The sequence below is a fragment of the Myxocyprinus asiaticus genome, chromosome 44, assembly GCF_019703515.2.
Source record: "Myxocyprinus asiaticus isolate MX2 ecotype Aquarium Trade chromosome 44, UBuf_Myxa_2, whole genome shotgun sequence".
NCBI lineage: Eukaryota > Metazoa > Chordata > Actinopteri > Cypriniformes > Catostomidae > Myxocyprinus > Myxocyprinus asiaticus.
This window is the reverse complement of record NC_059387.1, coordinates 16,106,828-16,128,111: the sequence shown is the minus strand read 5'-3', so window position 1 is coordinate 16,128,111 and position 21,284 is coordinate 16,106,828. Positions and strand designations below refer to the sequence as shown.

General features: G+C 37.8%; 2 protein-coding genes and 1 pseudogene across 3 annotated transcripts in view; all 3 read right to left on the bottom strand.

Annotated features, from left to right (window-relative positions):
* LOC127434299 (double-stranded RNA-binding protein Staufen homolog 2-like) overlaps nt 1–661 on the bottom strand; it is a 152,021-nt gene extending 151,360 nt beyond the window's left edge. Inside the window, 1 exon segment of the mRNA XM_051686938.1 lies at nt 603–661. The gene's annotated coding sequence lies outside the window, so the exon portion shown is untranslated.
* A 736-nt stretch (nt 662–1,397) lies between these two features.
* On the bottom strand, nt 1,398–17,831 carry LOC127434332 (ubiquitin-conjugating enzyme E2 W). Of its 2 annotated transcripts, none has more exons than XM_051686991.1 (6): nt 17,786–17,831; nt 16,692–16,783; nt 13,239–13,341; nt 9,011–9,166; nt 5,704–5,779; nt 1,398–5,241 (listed from the first exon to the last, which is right to left on the bottom strand). In XM_051686991.1, the coding sequence occupies exons 1-6, from the start codon at nt 17,798–17,800 to the stop codon at nt 5,117–5,119; spliced, it is 567 nt and encodes a 188-aa protein (XP_051542951.1). In that variant the 5' UTR covers nt 17,801–17,831; the 3' UTR covers nt 1,398–5,116. The 2 variants fall into 2 exon arrangements, with proteins under 2 accessions (XP_051542951.1, XP_051542952.1); XM_051686992.1 differs by having other exon boundaries at nt 1,402–4,103.
* A 1,693-nt stretch (nt 17,832–19,524) lies between these two features.
* On the bottom strand, nt 19,525–20,174 carry LOC127434220 (elongin-C-like; annotated as a pseudogene).
* Nucleotides 20,175–21,284: the final 1,110 nt, after the last annotated feature.

Here is a 21,284-nt window from a genome sequence, read left to right as displayed (position 1 = left end):
GACTGGAGGTAGCCTTAAGTGTAATTGACATTTGGCCATCAACCAGATACATCCTGGACTCTTGGGCTGAGAAGATAGTTTTATTTGTATACCAAACACACTTTGCAAAATCACAAAAGGGAGGTCAATGTCATTCCCAAGCTGGCTGGATGAACATCTCAACCAGTCTCTCTGCCTTTCCTCTATGTCTATGCATTGACTAACGGTGTCATTTTCTTGTTGCTGAAGATGAAAGAAGTCTGATTAACAAAACGCAATAGTGAGATGTGTTACTGACCCCTAAACAGTTGTATAAATCAGTCTAGAACTGTGTTTCACAACCTAATCGATGCTTATGACGCACAAAAATGATGTCTAGGTAGGTTGCACACTAGGTTTTGGAATACAGCCTTGAAATCCCTTTCTAGCATGCAGGCCACCGGTCTGAACTCAGCTGGGAATGTGTAGACATCATGGCTGAACGACTAAATACCCCCTCACAGCTGAACGATGCACACCGCCTCTCCAGACATTAAACAACCAAACGACAGGTCGCATTTTCATCTGTAAACCTGAATATATCGCTACTTCAAACGAGAATGCAGTTATTTTTAATGCATTACCTTCGTCCAGGGACAGACCCCAGTTACACCTCCAACCTTGGCAAACACTAAAGAGAACTAATGAGACCAGGAGCAAACCATTTTATGCCAAACAGGCTTTTCTCAATATATTGTGCACTCCGAGAACAGTTTACTGTCGTATGTTAAATCGTACGTACTTGTGTTTAATTAACAAGGATAGAAAAGGTTCTGAACTGTTTTTGGCAAGTAATTCGAGTATACCGAAATAAGAGTGCACCCCTCCTCTGTCGCAAAGATGGTACAGTCCGGCTTCCTGATACAGACTGGAGATAAATTCATCCACTGTACATTTAAATGCCATGCTTTTCTAAGGTTGACCTTGTTTTTCTAACTTATTGAGCATTTCTCTTATTTATTTTGTGCATATTTTGCATAAATTTTAACTTTATCTTTATATATATATATATATATATATATATATATATATATATATATATATATATTATATCCATATTTTTTTCTGATACTTTGACCTTTTTCCCTCATGTATTTCCATTAATACAGTGATCACTGTTCTTTGTTTATGGGATGTGTAAATAAAAATAAAAAGCATTACTAAATGTGTAAATGTTCATTATATACAAAAATTATCATGCTATTATATTTGTGTTTATTGGCAGAAAAAACAGTATATGGATAAATAGTCTCTTCAACTTCTACTCTGAAATTATTATTCAAGATTCAGGTATCCATTTGATTTATTGAATATTGAGTTTTTAGTGTTTGCATTGTGCAAAAAAACAAAACAAAAAACAAACAAATGTATCACCATCATTATTAAAGGTGCACTCAGTCATTTTTTTCTCATTAAACAAGTTTTACTCCAAAAGAAATGAATTGTAATTTTTAAAATGTGAAATCATGAGCACTCACATGAGATGAGGACTCTTGTCATACCAGTAACCTTGTAAAAGCTGTTTTATTCTACATGGGGCAGGGGCGCACTCATGGGGGCTGCCATTTTAAAATCACATGACCAGCCAAATACTACTGGCTTAATCTTAGTATCTGTCTTGTTATTGGACACTGTCACTCTTAGATTAAATTAATCATGGCTGATTGTGAACAGAGAATTTTTATAATGGCATCTGTAACTGAAAACTATTGATTTTGAAAGATGCAGCATCCACACCACTAGGTGTCACTGTAAGATGATACAAACAAAGTTACTGAGTGCGTCTTCAACTATTTATGGCAATTTTTTTTAAGGCATCACAAATTGTCTAAAATACTCTTTTGTAGATGCAAATATGATTTTCCCATACCTTTAATTCTTTAAATGCAGCACACCAGTTCTTAGTCATGTGGTCATGCAATGTGTAAAGTAATAACACTGACTCAAAACCTGTTTTTATTCCTTAAATTAACAGGCACAAATTACATAATTTCTACATACCAAAAAAAAAAAAAAAAAAAGTTAGAAAAACAAAACCTCACCTTTGATTAATTTTCGTTACAACTTGCAAACCAAAATTTAAATAGAACCATTCTTTAACAAAAAAAAAAAAAACAAGTCTACACTTATTGACTTCCTCTCATGATGACAGGTGTCACAATTATTCTCAGCCACCAATCACACATTCGTTTTAGCCCTGTTGCAGTTTGTACACATATTCTTTCAGTATTAATGACAATTATATGTTTAACATTATATATATTGTGTGCAGAAGGGAAGCTATGGCCATCTCCATTTTTTCCTACACAAACACATTCACTTGGAAGTCTAAGTACACTGTACCACAGACAATGGAAAAGGAGACAAGCCAACCAAGCTCTGAATATTCAAGTACGTCTGAATGGATTGCTAAGAAATACATATTTGGAGTGTATGAAGTTAATTAACAGTGTGAAATCACACGTTACCAACTAGAGACAGAACATCAAACATATACAATTGTTGGGGACAGAATATCTTGTGGGGGCTTTTTTTATCCCAGCAAACACAAAATATAAGTAACCAAAGAATCTTTGACCCTAGTGACAGTCATTAGGAGAAAAAATTATAATTTTGAGGGAAAAAAGTGCAGATGACTCAATTATTATCAAATGTATCTAAATATAGACCATGCTGCCAAGTAATCTATAATTTTAATAGCTATACAGATGCATCAAATCTGACATATAAAGTAAGTATTGTATATTTCACTGGATTTTTTTTCTTTTGATCATGCCCCCCCAAACTATGTAACAGCCCTTTTGAAGAAAATATAAGCTAATTAAATGGAAAATACATCTTTTTAGCAATATTTAAAGATGGGTTGTTTTGTTCTTGAAAAAATTACCTGAGCCAGGAGAATCAACTCTCAATTTTTACCTTGTAGAATGTATAAATCACAATGACTTCCATATCAGCTGAGGTTACATAGAACAAAATAATTACCCAGAATAAAAAAAAAAGACATACAATCCCAAACATACTGCCATTTTTCAACTCTTTTTCATAACGTGTACCAAATAATAAAAGCACGACAAAAATAATTTAAAGAGTGAAAAGAGTGCAAGAAAGGGATAACGTTGAAGAAAATTGTTTTAAAATTGAAGTTTAAAAGAGATTTGAGTTGAGAGCTCAATATTAAACATATCATACAAATAAAACAGAACACAACACAGAAAGTTCTTGCCCACATTCAATATATTGGGTAACCTTTGATGTAATCTGCCAAAGGCAAATCTATGGAACAAAGGGATGACACCATTTGACTAAGTAGAGGTAAATATGAGTGCTTTGTTGTTTGGATGCTCAAGAGGACACATTTAGCCCTAACAGCATGACTTATGTAACCATTTGCCATGATGTCAGAACTTAAAAAAGATGAATGAGATAACAAAAAAAAGTACCATTCTTAAATTAAATATTTACAGTGAAGCATCAGAAATCCTACCCCCCGAAGTGGTGCACTATTTCCGTAGAACTGCATGTCTGCATGAACATATCTTGAATCATTTCACAGTGCATATCATTTCAGTTACAATAAAAGAAAGAGGAAAGCAAAGGGATTTCAGAGGGGAAATAGTTTTAGATTTCTTAATTCTCAACATATTGATTTTGATTTGTCATTGTTGGCCCAGCTATGCACCTTTCATTGTTATTGCACAAGACACTTGGACCTTAAAACTTACCAGCGGTAAAAAACTAAGATGAACACTTGTGGTCCAAGACAGAAATCATCTCACTACGAAGAGTTCCTTCTTGGATAAATCTTAATTTTAATTTTCTCCACACTAACCCATGATGGGTCTAATTCCATCCACTTTAAAATAAATTTTCCACTCTTCATCATCTTTTTCCCAAACATGCATCCAACTGGCTATGGGCTATGCAGTTGAGATCCTCTCCCATGTTTGTGGTCTGAGTCCATTCTTGTGTTTTGTGTCCAAGGTTGAAGTTCAGAGACCATATGATTTTTTTAAAAAGTGCTTTAATAGGTCAGTAGGACTTCTTTCGTCCAGTTCTAGAAAGTTCATATTAACAGGTATCATCTGTAAAAAAATAAAAAAATAAAAAATAAAAAAAAATTAAATGTAAACGTCCACTAAAAAGAAAATGTAATATATGTTATATTTATTGCAAACTTATAAACTCAGTAAAAAAAGAAACGTCCCTTTTTCAGGACACTGTATTTTAAAGATAATTTTGTAAAAATCCATATAACTTTACAGATCTTTATTGTAAAGGGTTTAAACAATGTTTTCCATGCTTGTTCAATGAACCATAAACAATTAATGAACATGCACCTGTGGAACGGTCATTAAGACACTAACAGCTTACAGATGGTAGACAATTAAGGTCACAGTTATAAAAACTTAGGACACTAAAGAGACCTTTCTACTGACTCTGAAAAACACCAAAAGAAAGATGCCCAGTGTCCCTGCTCATCTGCATGAATGTGCCTTAGGCATGTTGCATGGAGGCATGAGGACTGCAGATGTGGCCAGGGCAATAAATTGCAATGTCTGTACTGTGAGACGCCTAAGACAGCGCTACAGGGAGACAGGAAGGACAGCTGATCATCCTCACAGTGGCAGACCACGTGTAACAACACCTGCACAGGATCGGTACATCCGAATATCACACCTGCGGGACAGGTACAGGATGGCAACAACAACTGCCCGAGTTACACCAGGAACGCACAATCCCTCCATCAGTGCTCAGACTGTCCGCAATAGGCTGAGAGAGGCTGGACTGAGGGCTTGTAGGCCTGTTGTAAGGCAGGTCCGTACCAGACATCACCGGCAACAATGTCGCCTATGGGCACAAACCCACCTTCGCTGGACCAGACAGGACTGGCAAAAAGTGCTCTTCACTGACGACTCGCGGTTTTGTCTCACCAGGGGTGATGGTCGGACTCACGTTTATCGTCGAAAGAATGAGCGTTACACCGAGGCCTGTACTCTGGAGCGGGATCGATTTGGAGGTGGAGGGTCCGTCATGGTCTGGGGCGGTGTATCACAGCATCATCGGACTGAGCTTGTTGTCACTGCAGGCAATCTCATCACTGTGCATTACAGGGAAGACATCCTCCTCCCTCATGTGGTACCCTTCCTGCAGGCTCATCCTGACATGACCCTCCAGCATGACAATACCACCAGCCATACTGCTCGTTTTGTGCGTGAATTCCTGCAAGACAGGAATGTCAGTATTCTGCCATGGCCAGCGAAGAGCCCAGACCTCAGTCCCATTGAGCACGTCTGGGACCTGTTGGATCGGAGGGTGAGGGCTAGGGCCATTCCCCCCAGAAATGTCCGGGAACTTGCAAGTGGAAGAGTGGGGTAACATCTCACAGCAAGAACTGGCAAATCTGGTGCAGTCCATAAGGAGGAGTTGCACTGCTGTACTTAATGCAGCTGGTGGCCACACCAGATACTGACTGTTACTTTTGACCCCCCTCCCCCCTTGGTCAGGAACACATTATTCCATTTCTGTTAGTCACATGTCTGTGAAACTTGTTCAGTTTATGTCTTAGTTGTTGAATCTTTTTATGTTCATTCAAATATTTACACATGTTAAGTTTGCTGAAAATAAAAGCAGTTGAAAGTGAGAGGACATATAATTTTTTGCTGAGTTTATATCAGTTCTCACCATGATACCACCACTTTGTCTTCTTTGGATTTTTATTACACGTCCGTACATAAAAGGAGTTATCAGGAGGCCGTCTCTGTAAAAAACAAAATAATAGTAATTCAAATAAACTTTTTGGGGGCTGATGTTTAAAAAATTCAACACAAATATTCATGACTATTAATAACTAGATTTTTTGTCACAGATGTGGTAGTGCAAAACATGTACCATGTGCTTCCGTGGAACACCAAAGGAGATGTTAGGCAAATGTTAGTCTCAGTCGCCATTCACTGACATTATATGGAAACAAGATGCAATGAAAGTAAATGATGACTGAGACTAACATTCTGTTTAACATCTCCATTTGTGATCCATGGAATAACAAAAATTTCAAACATGTTTGGAACAACATGAGGGTGAGTAAATGACAGAATTTTCATTTTGGGGTGAAATACTCCTTTAAGGGGCACCACTAAATTAACTGCCATAGATATCATGTAACTTTCATAAAACTATTATTTAGCCGACATTCAAAGAGCACTGTAGTGTTTGACCATCTATAATAAGTTTTAAATGGTGTGTAAGTGAAAAAGATGATTTTTTTGGGGGGGATTTTCTCCCCAATTTGGCATGCCCAATGTGCTCTAAGTCCTCGTGGTGGCAGAGGAGTTGCCTCCACGTCTGAGACCGTCAATCCGCGCATCTTATCATGTGGCTTGTTGAGCGTGTTACCGCGAAGACCTAGCGTGTGTGGAGGCTTCACGCTATTCTCCGCGGCATCCACGCACAACTCACCATGCACCCCACTGAGAGCGAGAACCACATTATAGCGACGACAAGCAGGTTAACCCAATGTGACTCTACCCACCCTAGCAACCGGCCGCTTAGGAAGCCTGACTGGAGTCACTCAGCATGCCCTGGATTCGAACTTGCGACTCCAGGTGTAGTAGTCAGCGTCTTTACTTGCTGAGCTACCCAGGCCCCCCAGTGAAAAAGATGATTAATTTTTCAGGTTCAGCTGACAACTCTGTCTTCCTTTCCTGTCTCATAAGGTCAGAAACTGTCAATTATAAAAAGTCAGCGCTATGACATGTTTATGCGAATTGTGTAATTAGTAAGCCATTGGTTTTCAGAGGCACCAGATATGGCTGAGTGAAGCAGGTAATGTCTTACTAATGTAAGAACTGTTTCACACATCTTGTACCTGTAATGAATATGCAAAGCAGCAGCAGGCATGCCTTGAGCTTTCACACTGACAGACTTTCTGCTGTATAACAAAGCTGCAGCTTTATACAGAATTTAAAGAGATTTATGGATTGCCAAGGTATTTGCTTTGACAATGGCCATAAATTAAAAATGGTTATTGGGAGTGGGCCATTGAAAATTAAGTCTAATGTGTTCCATATTAGAACTCTCTACCTAGCAATATCTTGAAAATATTTTAAAGGTGCACTCATTTAATATTTGTCTTTTTATTTATATATTGATGAACATTTAAATATTTTTATAGTGTTTATGTTGCACTGACACCAAGCGGCATAGATGCAGCAACACGCAAAACCAGACATTCCCAGTTACCGATTATATTGTAGAAATGCGCTATTTGAGTAAAGACGCTGTCTACCACACCTGGAGTCACAAGTTCGAATCCAGAGCATGCTGAGAGTCTCCAGTCAGGCTTCCTAAGCAACCAATTGGCCCGGTTGCTAGGGTGGGTAGAGTCACATTGGGTTAACCTCCTTGTGGTCACTATAATGTGATTATCGCTCTCGGTGGGGCACGTGGTGAATTGTGTGTGGATGCCGCGGAGAATAGTGTGAAGCCTCCAAACGCGCTAGGTCTCCGCGGTAACGCACTCAACAAGCTACGTGAAAAGATGCGCGGATTGACTGTCTCAGATGCGGAGGCAACTGAGATTCGTCCTCCGCCACCCGGATTGAGGCGAGTCTCTACGCCACCACAAGGACCTAGAGCGCATTGGGAATTGGACATGCCAAATTGGGGAGAACAAAAAAAGCTCTATTTGCAGTCAGCCATGATTAATTTATTCTGAGAGTGAAAGCCTCCAATTACAAGCGATTATTGAGAAAAGCAAGTCATATTCGGCTGGTCATTTGATCTCAACATGGTAGAGCTGAATGTGCGCCATGAATGTGTGGCAAGCATCATAGGTAAAATAAAGTAGCTTTTTCTCCAAGACTGGTATGACTAGAGTCTTCAACTTAAGTAAGTGTGAAATGTAATCATTATTATGTTTAAAAAGCCAACAACATGTATAATAAGGTCAAAAACAGTTTAAGCGAAAACTGTTCGGCCCACATACATTTTTACCCATTCCTTTATCAATGTTTTTACCAGTGTACGCAATTATTGTGTGCATGACTGTTTACGTCTTGACATCAAAAGCTGAAAATAAACCGATGATTTCATATCGCACGTAAACACGGTTTCTTGCGTTGTCAGATTGTGGACGTAAATGTACTCATTTTTCAAAAATGTTTCTCTCTTATTACTATTTCTAATGCTACTATTTCTTTCTGTTTAAAAGTAATTAGCAAAAAAAATAGAATTATATATATATATATATATACACACACACACTATATGGCCAAAAGTTTGTGGACACCCCCTTCTAATTAACGAATTTGGTTACTCCATTAAATCCAGTAAAGAAAAATCTTAATGTTTCTTTATGTAATGTCTTGGGCTTTGTGTGCTTCCAAATTTGTGGCAACTGTTTGGGGATAGCCCTTTTCTGTTCCGACATGACAATGCCCCTGTGAACAAAGTGAGGTCCATAAAGAAATGGTTTACTGTGTCTGACGTGGAAGAAATTGACTGGCCTGCACAAAGCCCAGACCTGAACCCCACTGATCACTTTTGGGGTGAACTGGAACAGCAACTGTAAGTCAGGCCCCATCGAACAACATCAGTTCCTGACCTCACTGATAGCCTTGTGTCTGAATGAGAGCAAATCCCTGCAGCCATGTTACTACATACAGTATAGTGGAAAGCCTTCCCAAAAGAGTGGAAGCTGTTATTACATCAAAGGGGGAAATTGATGCCTAAGGTTTTGAAATCAAATGTTCATCAAGCAAATATGGTGTCCACAAACTTTTGGCCATATAGTGTATGTATATATATATATATATATATATATATATATATATATATATATACAGTATATGTATATATATCTTAGTGCACCTTAACCACTTTTACATTCATCGGAAGTGTACATTCATCGGAAGTAACCAAATGCCCATCTGCCATTTTGACTGATTTTTTTAACCACAAGAGAACAATCATTGTAGTGTGAGACACTTACCTTCTCTTTGCAGCTAGACAGCATGCTAATAATGCTAAGGCAGACAGATTGCACTGAAAGAGCCGGTGACCAGTCCTCTGTTAAGATGGACAGGCAGATGTGGCCATTGCTATAAATGTGAGGATGGACAGGTATGTTGTCTCCTGTGAACATTACCTGCCAAAACAGAATACGTGCATACACATAAGTATTTTCATCTCTTTCAGACAAGTATGGTATTTAGCATCAATCAGAACAAAAACACTCCTACACTGAGCTGAATTGGAGGAACTGGGGAAAAGTAGTCTTTTGGAACAATACCACATTCCCTCATTAATACAGAAAAAAAGAGACTTCAGTATAAGCCAGTGCTTAGTCCTCACAATTGGCATGAAGCCGCTAGATTAGGAGGTGGAGACAGAGACAGCAGTTTAAATGACAGGCCAGCGCCAGAGCCGGACTTGGGCATTGGGCACTCTCACTCAGAGGGAAAAAATACAGCCTGTGCCTCACTTCCGATTAAATGCACTTAACGCACACAAACTCCACTAGGGCAGCTCCAAATATGATATGTAAAACACGATTGGATCTAATCCCCTTAAATGTGGCCTCTAAAGCTTCACACTACAAGTTCAAAAGTGCCCTTGTGCAAATTGATCCCATGCAGGTGCATTTGGGCTCAGTGGCACAGGTAGTGGTACCGTAAGAAAAGATTAGGGCACAGTTAAGACTGTAGTTGTCTCTTTTACTAATTATTTGAAATAGCCAAGTGTTACAGTAAAGGTGAATGTAGGCCTATTTAGTAATTGTTTGATTCAAAATATACAGTATTTGAGGAACAATTCTTCAACATTCAGCAAACACTTTTGTTTAATGCGATTAAAGAAATAGCTTTTTACCCCATTTAGTAAAGGTTGTCTATGTTGTCTGAGACAATTACATAATAAATAAATAAATAATATTTTAATAAAGATCCCATGAAATGGCTGCAGTTTTCTTTTCCTATGTTGACATGTTGAAAGGAAATTACACTGATCAGCCATAACATTAAAACCACTGAGAGGTGAAGAGAATAACATTTATTATCTCATTACAATGGCACATGTCAAGGGGTGGGATATATTAGGCAGCAAGTGAACAGTCAGTTCTTGAGTTTCATGTGTTGGAAGCAGGAAAAAATGGGCAAGCGTAAGGATATGAGCGACTCTGACAAGGGCCAAATTGTGATGGCTAGACGACTGGGTCAGAGCATCTCCAAAACAGCAGGTCTTGTGCAGTGGTTAGTACCTACCAAAAGTGGTCCAAGGAAAGACAACCAGTGAACCGGCAACAGGGTCATGGGCGCCCAAGGCTCATTGATGCGCTTGAGGAGCGAAGGTTATCCTGTCTGGTCCACTCCCACAGAAGAGCTACTGTAGCACAAACTGCTGAAAAACTTAATGCTGGCCATGATAGAAAGGTGTCAGAACACACTGCAGTGGTGCATTGCAGCTTGCTGCATATGGAGATGCGTAGCCACAAACCGGTCAGAGTGCCCATGCTGACCCCTGTCCACCGCCAAAAGCGCCTACAATGGGTATGTCAGCATCATAACTGGACCATGGAGCAATGGAAGAAGTTGGCCTGGTCTGATGAAACACATTTTCTTTTAGATCATGTGGTCGGCCGTGTGCATGTGCGTAGTTTATCTGGGAAAGAGATGGCAGCAGGATGCACCATGGGAAGAGGGCAGGCCGGCAGAGGCAGTGTGATGCTCTGGGCAATGTTCTGCTGGGAAACCTTTGGTCCTGGCATTCATGTGGATGTTACTTTGACACGTACAACCTACCTAAAGATTGTTGTAGACCACGTACACCCCTTCATGGCAACAGTATTCCCTGATGGCAGTGGCCTCTTTCAGCAGGATAATGCACCCTGCCACACTGCAAAAATTGTTCAGGAATGATTTGAGGAACATGACAAAGAGTTCATGGTGTTGACTTGGCCTCCAAATTCCCCTGACCTCAATCAGATTGAGCATCTATGGGATGTGCTGGACTAACAAGTCCGATCCATGGAGGACCCAGCTCGCAATTTACAGGACTTAAAGAGTCTGCTGCTAACATCTTGGTGCGAGATACCACAGGACACCTTCAGAGGTCTTTTGGAGTCCATGCTTCGACGGGTCAGAGCTGTTCTGGCAGCACGAGGGGGACCTACACGATATTAGGCAGGTGGTTTTAATGTTGTGGCTGATCGGTGTAGGTTGGGATATGTAGAATAAAATATTTTTGATATTTATTTTAAATAGCCCATAGACTTTAGTTTATGTCTTGTCCAAGAACCTTGATTTGCTAAATGCAAGTCATAGGCAGACGGTGTGGGGTGTTTTTTTGTAATTCTAGAGAGCATTGTATTGAAAAAAAGAATTGGTATACACAGAAGATGAGAGATCAATATTTTTGGTCTGTTCCCCCGGAAAGAATGCCTGTACATTTTAAACGCATATATACAGGTGCATCTCAATAAATTAGAATGTCGTGGAAAAGTTCATTTACTTCAGCAATTCAACTCAAATTGTGAAACTCGTGTATTAAATAAATTCAATGCACACAGACTGAAGTAGTTTAAGTCTTTGGTTCTTTCAATTGTGATGATTTTGGCTCACATTTAACAAAAACCCACCAATTCACTATCTCAAAAAATTAGAATACATCATAAGACCAATAAAAAAAAACATTTTTAGTGAATTGTTGGCCTTCTGGAAAGTATGTTCATTTACTGTATATGTACTCAATACTTGATAGGGGCTCCTTTTGCTTTAATTACTGCCTCAATTCGGCGTGGCATGGAGGTGATCAGTTTGTGGCACTGCTGAGGTGGTATGGAAGCCCAGGTTTCTTTGACAGTGGCCTTCAGCTCATCTGCATTTTTTGGTCTCTTGTTTCTCATTTTCCTCTTGACAATACCCCATAGATTCTCTATGGGGTTCAGGTCTGGTGAGTTTGCTGGCCAGTCAAGCACACCAACACCATGGTCATTTAACCAACTTTTGGTGCTTTTGGCAGTGTGGGCAGGTGCCAAATCCTGCTGGAAAATGAAATCAGCATCTTTAAAAAGCTGATCAGCAGAAGGAAGCATGAAGTGCTCCAAAATTTCTTGGTAAACGGGTGCAGTGACTTTGGTTTTCAAAAAACACAATGGACCAACACCAGCAGATGACATTGCACCCCAAATCATCACAGACTGTGGAAACTTAACACTGGACTTCAAGCAACTTGGGCTATGAGCTTCTCCACCCTTCCTCCAGACTCTAGGACCTTGGTTTCCAAATTAAATACAAAACTTGCTCTCATCTGAAAAGAGGACTTTGGACCACTGGGCAACAGTCCAGTTCTTCTTCTCCTTAGCCCAGGTAAGATGCCTCTGACGTTGTCTGTGGTTCAGGAGTGGCTTAACAAGAGGAATACGACAACTGTAGCCAAATTCCTTGACACGTCTGTGTGTGGTGGCTCTTGATGCCTTGACCCCAGCCTCAGTCCATTCCTTGTGAAGTTCACCCAAATTCTTGAATCGATTTTGCTTGACAATCCTCATAAGGCTGCGGTTCTCTCAGTTGGTTGTGCATCTTTTTCTTCCACACTTTTTCCTTCCACTCAACTTTCTGTTAACATGCTTGGATACAGCACTCTGTGAACAGCCAGCTTCTTTGGCAATGAATGTTTGCGGCTTACCCTCCTTGTGAAGGGTGTCAATGATTGTCTTCTGGACAACTGTCAGATCAGCAGTCTTCCCCATGATTGTGTAGCCTAGTGAACCAAACTGAGAGACCATTTTGAAGGCTCAGGAAACCTTTGCAGGTGTTTTGAGTTGATTAGCTGATTGGCATGTCACCATATTCTAATTTTTTGAGATAGTGAATTGGTGGGTTTTTGTTAAATGTGAGCCAAAATCATCACAATTAAAAGAACCAAAGACTTAAACTACTTCAGTCTGTGTGCACTGAATTTATTTAATAAACAAGTTTCACAATTTGAGTTGAATTACTGAAATAAATGAACTTTTCCACGACATTCTAATTTATTGAGATGCACCTGTATGCTGAAAGTTAATTTTGTCACCTTTTAAGGGTATATTCACATACAATATATATGGCCTCAAAGCTAACAAACATAGACATTTTGATTTCATGGGGTCTTTAATTTAATTATTTAGCTTCAATTGACTAAATAATTTCTAGTTCTACTACACAGAAAGCACTGTTACCTACCTGAGGTGAGTCAAAGGGATAACGACTACTAAATTTAAAAAGAAGCTGAAATTTCTCCCCCTCATAGAGAGTACCAGGGGCTCCTTCCATATCCACAATCCATCTGTAAACACAAACAGAAAGCCATTACTAATGTTGCTTTTTGATTGACTGAATAGTCTCTTAAACTAACCACCTTCCTATTTAGAAGCTCCATAAAAATTACCAACAAGTGCAATAGTGAAAAAAAACTGGACTTTTATGAAGCTTGGAGGGCTGGAAAGTACAAACATGGCTTTACAATGAACACTCTCTTTGCTATGACAATTTCCACGCAACCAATCAGTAGAGTTTCGTTTTCATTCAAGGAGAGGGACAAAAAGTGGCAAGACTACAGCAATGGTGATAAAAGACAAGACAAGCATAACATTTCCAGAACTAAGTATGAATAAAGCTTGTATAGGAAGAGGCACCACATAAGGGGTCAAACTCTTTAGCATGACCAATCCCTGAATCGAGCGCTCTGGGATAATCCAGTCAATTTTTAGCCATTTGGGGAACAGCTAACCAATGGAGAGCAAGTTGACCTTTTCCTAGTAGCATAAAAGTACTCAACAGTCAGTGAGAAAGAATGAGGTGAGGTGATTTTCCTGACTCGACAGAAATACATTGACTCAATGGGATTTGTCACTGTGTGCTTGTGTGTTCCAGTCCTTGTGTGTCCTCCTCTAATTCCGTGTCTGCAGAACCCCAGAGATTTACACAGAATTGCATTATCATTTATTAAAGCTTACGTATGTAACTTCTTCTGTGTAATAATAATTTCTCCTATCCCAGCTTAATATGCAGACACAACTATAAGTAAGCCATTCATAGGTTAATTTTCTAAATTGGCACTTTGAAAATGGCTCTGTTTGTTTTGAGGGACCTGCCCCAACTCATGCCATTGGTTGAGTCACGTTGTTGGGGCGGGTCCCTCAAAACAAACAGAGCCATTTTAATATCGCTTTGTTTGACCAACAGCAGACAAGGGGCATATTCAGAAAACTGTTGTGAAAACAAAGGTTTTTTTGCAATTCCGTTTGGTGGTGCAGAAATTACATACAGAACTTCAGCTTTAAATATTTAGATGAACTGGATTTTGATCAGCTACCAATACTGGATACCAAAAAGAGTGTAGCACACATTTCACCATATTTAAATCCATTCCAAGTAGGCTAATTACACACATTTCCCCCCCTAAATCAGGGCAGACAATGCAGATTCCATCTGGGTCTGCAAATGACTAAAACTTCCATTTTAAAACCTAAAACCCAAATGTGAAATCTCTGCCCTAACAATACAAGTTACCACAAAGTTCTCCCAGTTCATGTGAAGAAATCAGTCTGGCTCGAATACAAAACAAATATGCAACTCTTGCAGCATTCCACAATTAGACAAAGTGACATCAGCAATGCCATTTTCCTGCCACAACATTATCACATATCTACAGCAGCAGTTTGTTTTCAGAAAATAGAGAATGTTCCAGAGATGGAGCGGAAATATTGGACTATCAGTGCTGCGTCTGCAGAAGAGCTCATGTTTCTGCCTTAGTTTGCATGTGAGACTATTCTGCTTTACTTCATAATATTCCTTCAGATGACAGAAAAGACGCTAAAATATGTGAAAAAGAACAGCATGAACTGTTCAGATACATCTTAAAGGGACAGTTCTCCCCAAAAATGTAATTCTATCAGTATCATCATTTATTTATGTTGTTCCAAATACATATGACTTTCTTTCCTTATGCCTTTCTGTGGAACACAAGAGAAATGTATAAATGTTGATCGGGCTGCTCTTTCCCACAAATATAAAGTGAATGGGGACTGAGAATGTAAGTCCCTAACATTGTGCCTGACATTCTGCCTAACATCTCCTTTTGGTTTTCCACTGAGCAGAGAAAATTATAAGGTTTGGAACAACATAAGGGTAAATAAATGATGACAGTTTTCATTTTGGCTGAATTTTGCTTTTAAGTTTATCCCATTATAACATGGCCGTAAGGCTAGATTTGTCAAAACTCAGCTCTGTCAAACCGAGCAATTACGTCAACTGTTTATTTTCATCACTGCCATGCAGAGAATGAGAAAAATATATTTGAGAAGACAATAGTAATCACTTCTGTTTTCCAACTTCTGATGTAATGTCAATGAAAAATGTATCAATCATGACACTGAGCATAAGAGTGGTTATACAATGTAGCGAATATTCAGATTCAGTTGATAATCCTTTATAGTTATTCACAACATTCTTGCCCTGTTTTTTTCTAGGGATATTTTCCATAGTCAAACAGATATTTCTAGACACATTCTTACATACACAGGCCAAAAATAGGCCAGTAAGGTATGTTACAGCAATACTACCCTATCATGCTGACAGCTTAACTCTTTCATTTTTTATTAGACTGAGCAGACATACTATACATTGATTGGGCAGGTGATAAACTGAGGCAGCCTTACAAGTTACGACAAACGAAAACTGTGACAAACACTTTTTGTCAGGTTTTTCAGACCTGAGGACATTTTTAGCATAATCTAAAAATCTAAAAATATTAATTTATGTATGTAAGAGCAATCGATACAACCCAGCCCATGAATTCTTACAATGTCAGACATTGTATGTATCATACTTCAAATGACAAGTCAATGTACAGTACTGTGCAAAAGTCTTAGGCACATAAGATGCTTCACAAAAGCATTTGTCTTAAGATGGTTATTTATATCTTCAGCTTTAGGGTGTCAATAGGATATATACATTTTAGGCTCCCAAATATTCCTTTTGCAAATAGAAAATATTAGAATAGAAGAACAGGGAGCCCTGCAACAGATGTCATGGCCCCCACAAAGCCCCCCACTGAACATCGTGTCTGTCTGAGATTGCATAAAGAGACAGAAGCAATTGAGACAGCCTAAATAGACAGAAGATCTGTGGCGAATTCTCCAAGAAGCTTGGAACATCCTATCTGCCAACAACCAAGAAAAACTGGGTCCAGGAGTACCTAGGAGAATTGGTGCTGTTTTAAAGGCAAAGGTGGTCACACCGAATATTGATTTAGCTTTTTTATGTTTACTGGACTTTGTATGACATTAATTGATAATTGAAAACTATTTATTTCATTATTTTTTAAGACATCCTCACTATGCAACATTTTTCAAAAGTGCCTAAAACATTTGCACAGTACTGTATACACAGTGTGTATATATATATATATATATATATATATATATATATATATATATATACACACACACACACACACAGTATATATGACAAAATACAATATAATGACAAACTATATATACAGAAGAAAATATGAGCCATATTGCACTCTCACAGGTTTCTCATAATAGTGGAAAAACAGTATGTCAGTAAGTAGACAGTAATTACACACATTGGTATAAGATTAAATATTGAGTCAGGAAGTGAAGTTCTTACTGTGTGATGGTGTTCTGTACACTCTTCTCATTCAAAGTCATTCCAGGAGGCGGATCATTCTGCAAGGCTAGCAGTTCCTTCTGTAATCTCTTCTGTTGAGAATAAGAGAGAACAAATTGAAGGAAAAGAAATGAAAAAGAAAATCATATCTAGGAACTATCTATAGAATATATACCAGAGTCTTCATCATTGTTTTTGAATCACTACAGCACTGAAATATTTCAGCTGGCATCCTTAAAAGACTGGCTGCATTCTGCCCATATGATGTCAAAGTAGCTGTTTACCTCAATAGCCCCTTATGTATTTGTGACTACTACTGTCATTTTCTTTTACATATGTTATTATACTTATTTTTGCAGTACATTTTCTCAAAAACCTTTGCTACTTTGTATTTTTTACAATTATTTTATATAGTCATTTTTAAAGATACAGTGCAACTTTCCATACATGCAACGTCTAAACATGTTATTGTTCTATTATAAAAATGTATAGATAAATAACAGAAAAAAAAGTTGTTTGTGGGCATCTCACTAAGTTTTAAGACACCACCTGTGTTGTGACTGACCCATTTAAACCTAAATGTTCCTTCTGAAGTCTGTATTCATAAGCAAATATAAAAAGCTAACATGTTTCTACAGTCCTAAAAAAACTTACGTATTTCATTCGTTTATGGGGGATACAGTTAAATATATAAAGTACAACATTAGGTACGAAAAATGTAAATTCAAACATCCCATGGTTTCCTCAGCAACCTTGCAATGTTGTATAAAATAAGTGGAGAAATCAAGGTTTAACGCCATGGGAAAAGAAAGAATATTTTGAGAAATGCAATATTTATTCTATCTATTATATTGACTGTTTCTGTGAATCTTCATCGCCAGCTGTTGCTTTTAAAGCACCGATAATCTCACCCTGACAGCTCAGGCACCTCGATGAGGACAAGTTATTACTTAACAAATAACACACCACAATTCGATCGCCTTATTAGGCCTATCTATAAAACACCATATACACTATCAGAGACGATACACTCGGTAGCTGATCAAGGCTTGATTTATAGATTGAACAGAGCTAGATGTCAGCTGTGATCTCACCTGCATCGACGCCATGATGGATCCCCCTGCATCAGTGGCGCACAGTAACGCAGGGCGACTGACGTCACCGTCACGTGACACCCGAGTACACTGCGATCTGTCAACACTCAACACGACCATAAAAATCATAATATCCACCCCTTCCCTGCACATATAACTTACTTTGTTGCATGTGCAGAGAATTGTTTTATGCTTTATATTTTTATATGTTGTTATTATTATAAAATGTATTATTGTAATTATGCCTATTATTATTAAAAAATATATGTAAATACCAATAATTCGAGATCTACTGTTTTTATAAAGTTAAATATAATTGCAGATGCGGAATTAACTTAAAGTATTGTCTTTAATTTGCATGCTTCTTATCTTTTCATTTAGCTTTTATTTTTTTATTATATCTTGAACTGTAACTCCAATGTTAATGTGCCTTGATATGTATGTCTTTGGTTTGTGTTTTTATTCTTCAATAAAAAAAATAATTATAATAATAAAAAGCTTCCTAAGATCTATTTGTTCCAATTTTTTTTTTTAATCATAAATTAATGTATAAATATCTTATTTAAGAACTTATAAAGAACTGACCAAGAGGTACGATTTAACTATAATTAACAGTAATATTTGCACAAACGTTATATTATATACAAAAGTTTGGAATAATGTACAGATTTTGCTCTTATGGAAAGAAATTGGTACTTTTATTCACCAAAGTGGCATTCAACTGATCACAAAGTATAGTCAGGACATTAATAACATGAAAAATTACTATTACAATTTGTAAAAAATTTAAACTACTTCAGAGAGTTCTCATCAAAAAATCCTCCACATGCAGCAATGACAGCTTTGCAGATCCTTGGCATTCTAGCTGTCAGTTTGTCCAGATACTTCAGGTGACATTTCACCCCACACTTCCTGTAGCACTTGCCATAGATGTGGCTGTCTTGTCGGGCACTTCTCATGCACCTTACATGTCTAACTGATCCCACAAAAGCTCAATGGGGTTAAGATCCATAACACTCTTTTCCAATTATCTGTTGTCCAATGTCTGTGTTTCTTTGCCCACTCTTAACCTTTTCTTTTTGTTTTTCTGTTTCAAAAGTGGCTTTTTCTTTGCAATTCTTTCCATAAGGCCTGCACCCCTGAGTCTTCTCTTTAAATGTGTACATGAAACTGGTGTTGAACGGGTAGAATTCAATGAAGCTGTCAGCTGAGGACATGTGAGGCGTCTATTTCTCAAACTAGAGACTCTGATGTACTTATCCTCTTGTTTAGTTGTACATCTGGGCCTTCCACATCTCTTTCTGTCCTTGTTAGAGCCAGTTGTCCTTTGTCTTTGAAGACTGTAGTGTACACCTTTGTATGAAATCTTCAGTTTTTTGGCAATTTCAAACATTGTATAGCCTTCATTCCTCAAAACAATGATTAACTGACGAGTTTCTATAAAAAGCTGTTTCTTCTTTTGACCTAATATTGACCTTAAGACATGCCAGTCTATTGCATAATGTGGCAACTCAAAAACAAACACAAAGACAATGTTAAGCTTCATTTAACAAACCAAATAACTTTCAGCTGTGTTTGATATAATGGCAAGTGATTTTCTAGAACCAAATTAGCAATTTAGCATGATTACTCAAGGATAAGGTGTTGGAGTGATGATTGCTGGAAATGGACACAAATATAATGGCAAATAAATGGCATGTAAGTACACAGGTCACAGTAAACACATACTCCATTCCTATCTAACAGTCTAGAAAGTTTGCAGCCATGAGCAGTTCCAGTGCAATCGCAGGAGCAATGGGGAATTCTGGAATTTCTGTTGATCTGTTGGTGTAGCGAGTTTTGTAGGTGAAATACATGCACACTTCAGAGAGAACGTGAGAGGGTATCTCCCGGAAGTTTACCTCATTGGTTTAATTTTCAGCAAACTGACCTATAGGCAAACAAAGAAAAACATAGAATTACAAAAGTTGATCAGATTTGAATCATAAGAAAAAAACTGAGATGGAGTGAGCGGGATAGACTTTGCATTTAAGAGTAAAATAGTTAAAAACACCATAAACAGTAAAAATAGCTGAATACTTTAGAACATGAAAATGTTAAATTAATATCACTTGGCAGACACATTTATCCAGTGACTTGCAATACATTCAAGGTGTACCTTTAATCAGTTTGTGTTCCCTAGGAATTGAACCCATGCTCTTAGTGTTGACAGCGGCATGCATGTTTTGAAATCTAGACTTTGAACATGTATCACACTCAACGTAGCTTTGATGGTGCCAGAAGTTAAAGTATGTTCTCTCTTCACAATAAACTCAAGACCATCTGAGGAGATTAAGTTTACATACATAGCATAGGGGCCCTCACAACCACCATACGTCCTCTCTTCAACATCTGCTGGAATATAGAATCATATGAACCCCTCCAGGAAAATTAGACACAACAGAAGCCGGACAGTCCTATGCATCTGATTACATTTACAAGGAAGGAACCAGAGTTTAACATCAATTATGTTCTATGCCAATCTGGTCTCATAAAGGATAAAATGCATTTACAAAAAGCATTTGAGAGATGATCGAGACATTCCAATTATCCATTTGCAGATCAATAAGTCCAATACAAACCCATTGTTTCACAGGCACTATATTACTCCTGTAAACAACAGAACAACAACATTAGGCTATATAACTGTGCACTGCTTTGGAAAATCATTTATTATTATGGGGCACCATATGAGAGGGAGAGAGACATAGAGAGAAAGCTTGGACACATACCACAACTGTCATTTTAATACAGTCTGGCTAGATATATTAGGTAATAATGTGACAGACACACACTTAACTCGTGAATTGAGAGGTAAACACTACCAATTTTTTTTTTTCATATTTGCATTCATTCTTTTTTGTTGTACTACGTCAACAATTTCTTTATAAAATCATAAAATGTAATTCTGTGTTCTGAGACTTTCTGAAACCATATTATAAAAGCACATTGTCATGGTAATGTCACTGACAGCAATATCTAACAAACAAACTGCTCTAACAAACTGTATTTTGAAAGTAATACACTGCAATATCGTCTATTTTCTTCTCTTGATGGATCTGTTAATCATAAATCCAATTCTATTTTTTTGTCGATAGTAAATGTAAAACCTTACCACAAAACAAGTTTATTGAGAAACACAGGTACTGGATACAGCCGAATACTTCTGGTTCAGTAAGTCCTCTCAGTCCCATCACTGACCTGACTGATCTCTTTTTACAGTTTACACTACACATACGAAAGTTAGATTTCACATAAAGATGAATGAGCTTCATAAAAAATAAAACAAATATAAAAATGATGACATTTATTTAAAATTAAAAAGCATAATTCACAGAATGAGCTCTAAACAAAGGTTAACTAATATTTAGTTATATCTATAGTTTATATGTAATATATTCTCTTAAAACATTTATTCAAATATTATACATAAATTAAATCCAAATAAATACAGACATTA

Excerpts from the sequence above, each read along its gene's own strand:
- LOC127434332 (XM_051686991.1), bottom strand. Across the intron at positions 13,342-16,691 it reads GTACAGAACACCATCACACA|ATGGATTGTGGATATGGAAG; the intron begins GTAAGAACTTCA and ends TTGTGTTTACAG. Across the intron at positions 5,242-5,703 it reads GACAAAGTGGTGGTATCATG|GAATTCACGCACAAAACGAG; the intron begins GTGAGAACTGAT and ends CCTGTCTTGCAG.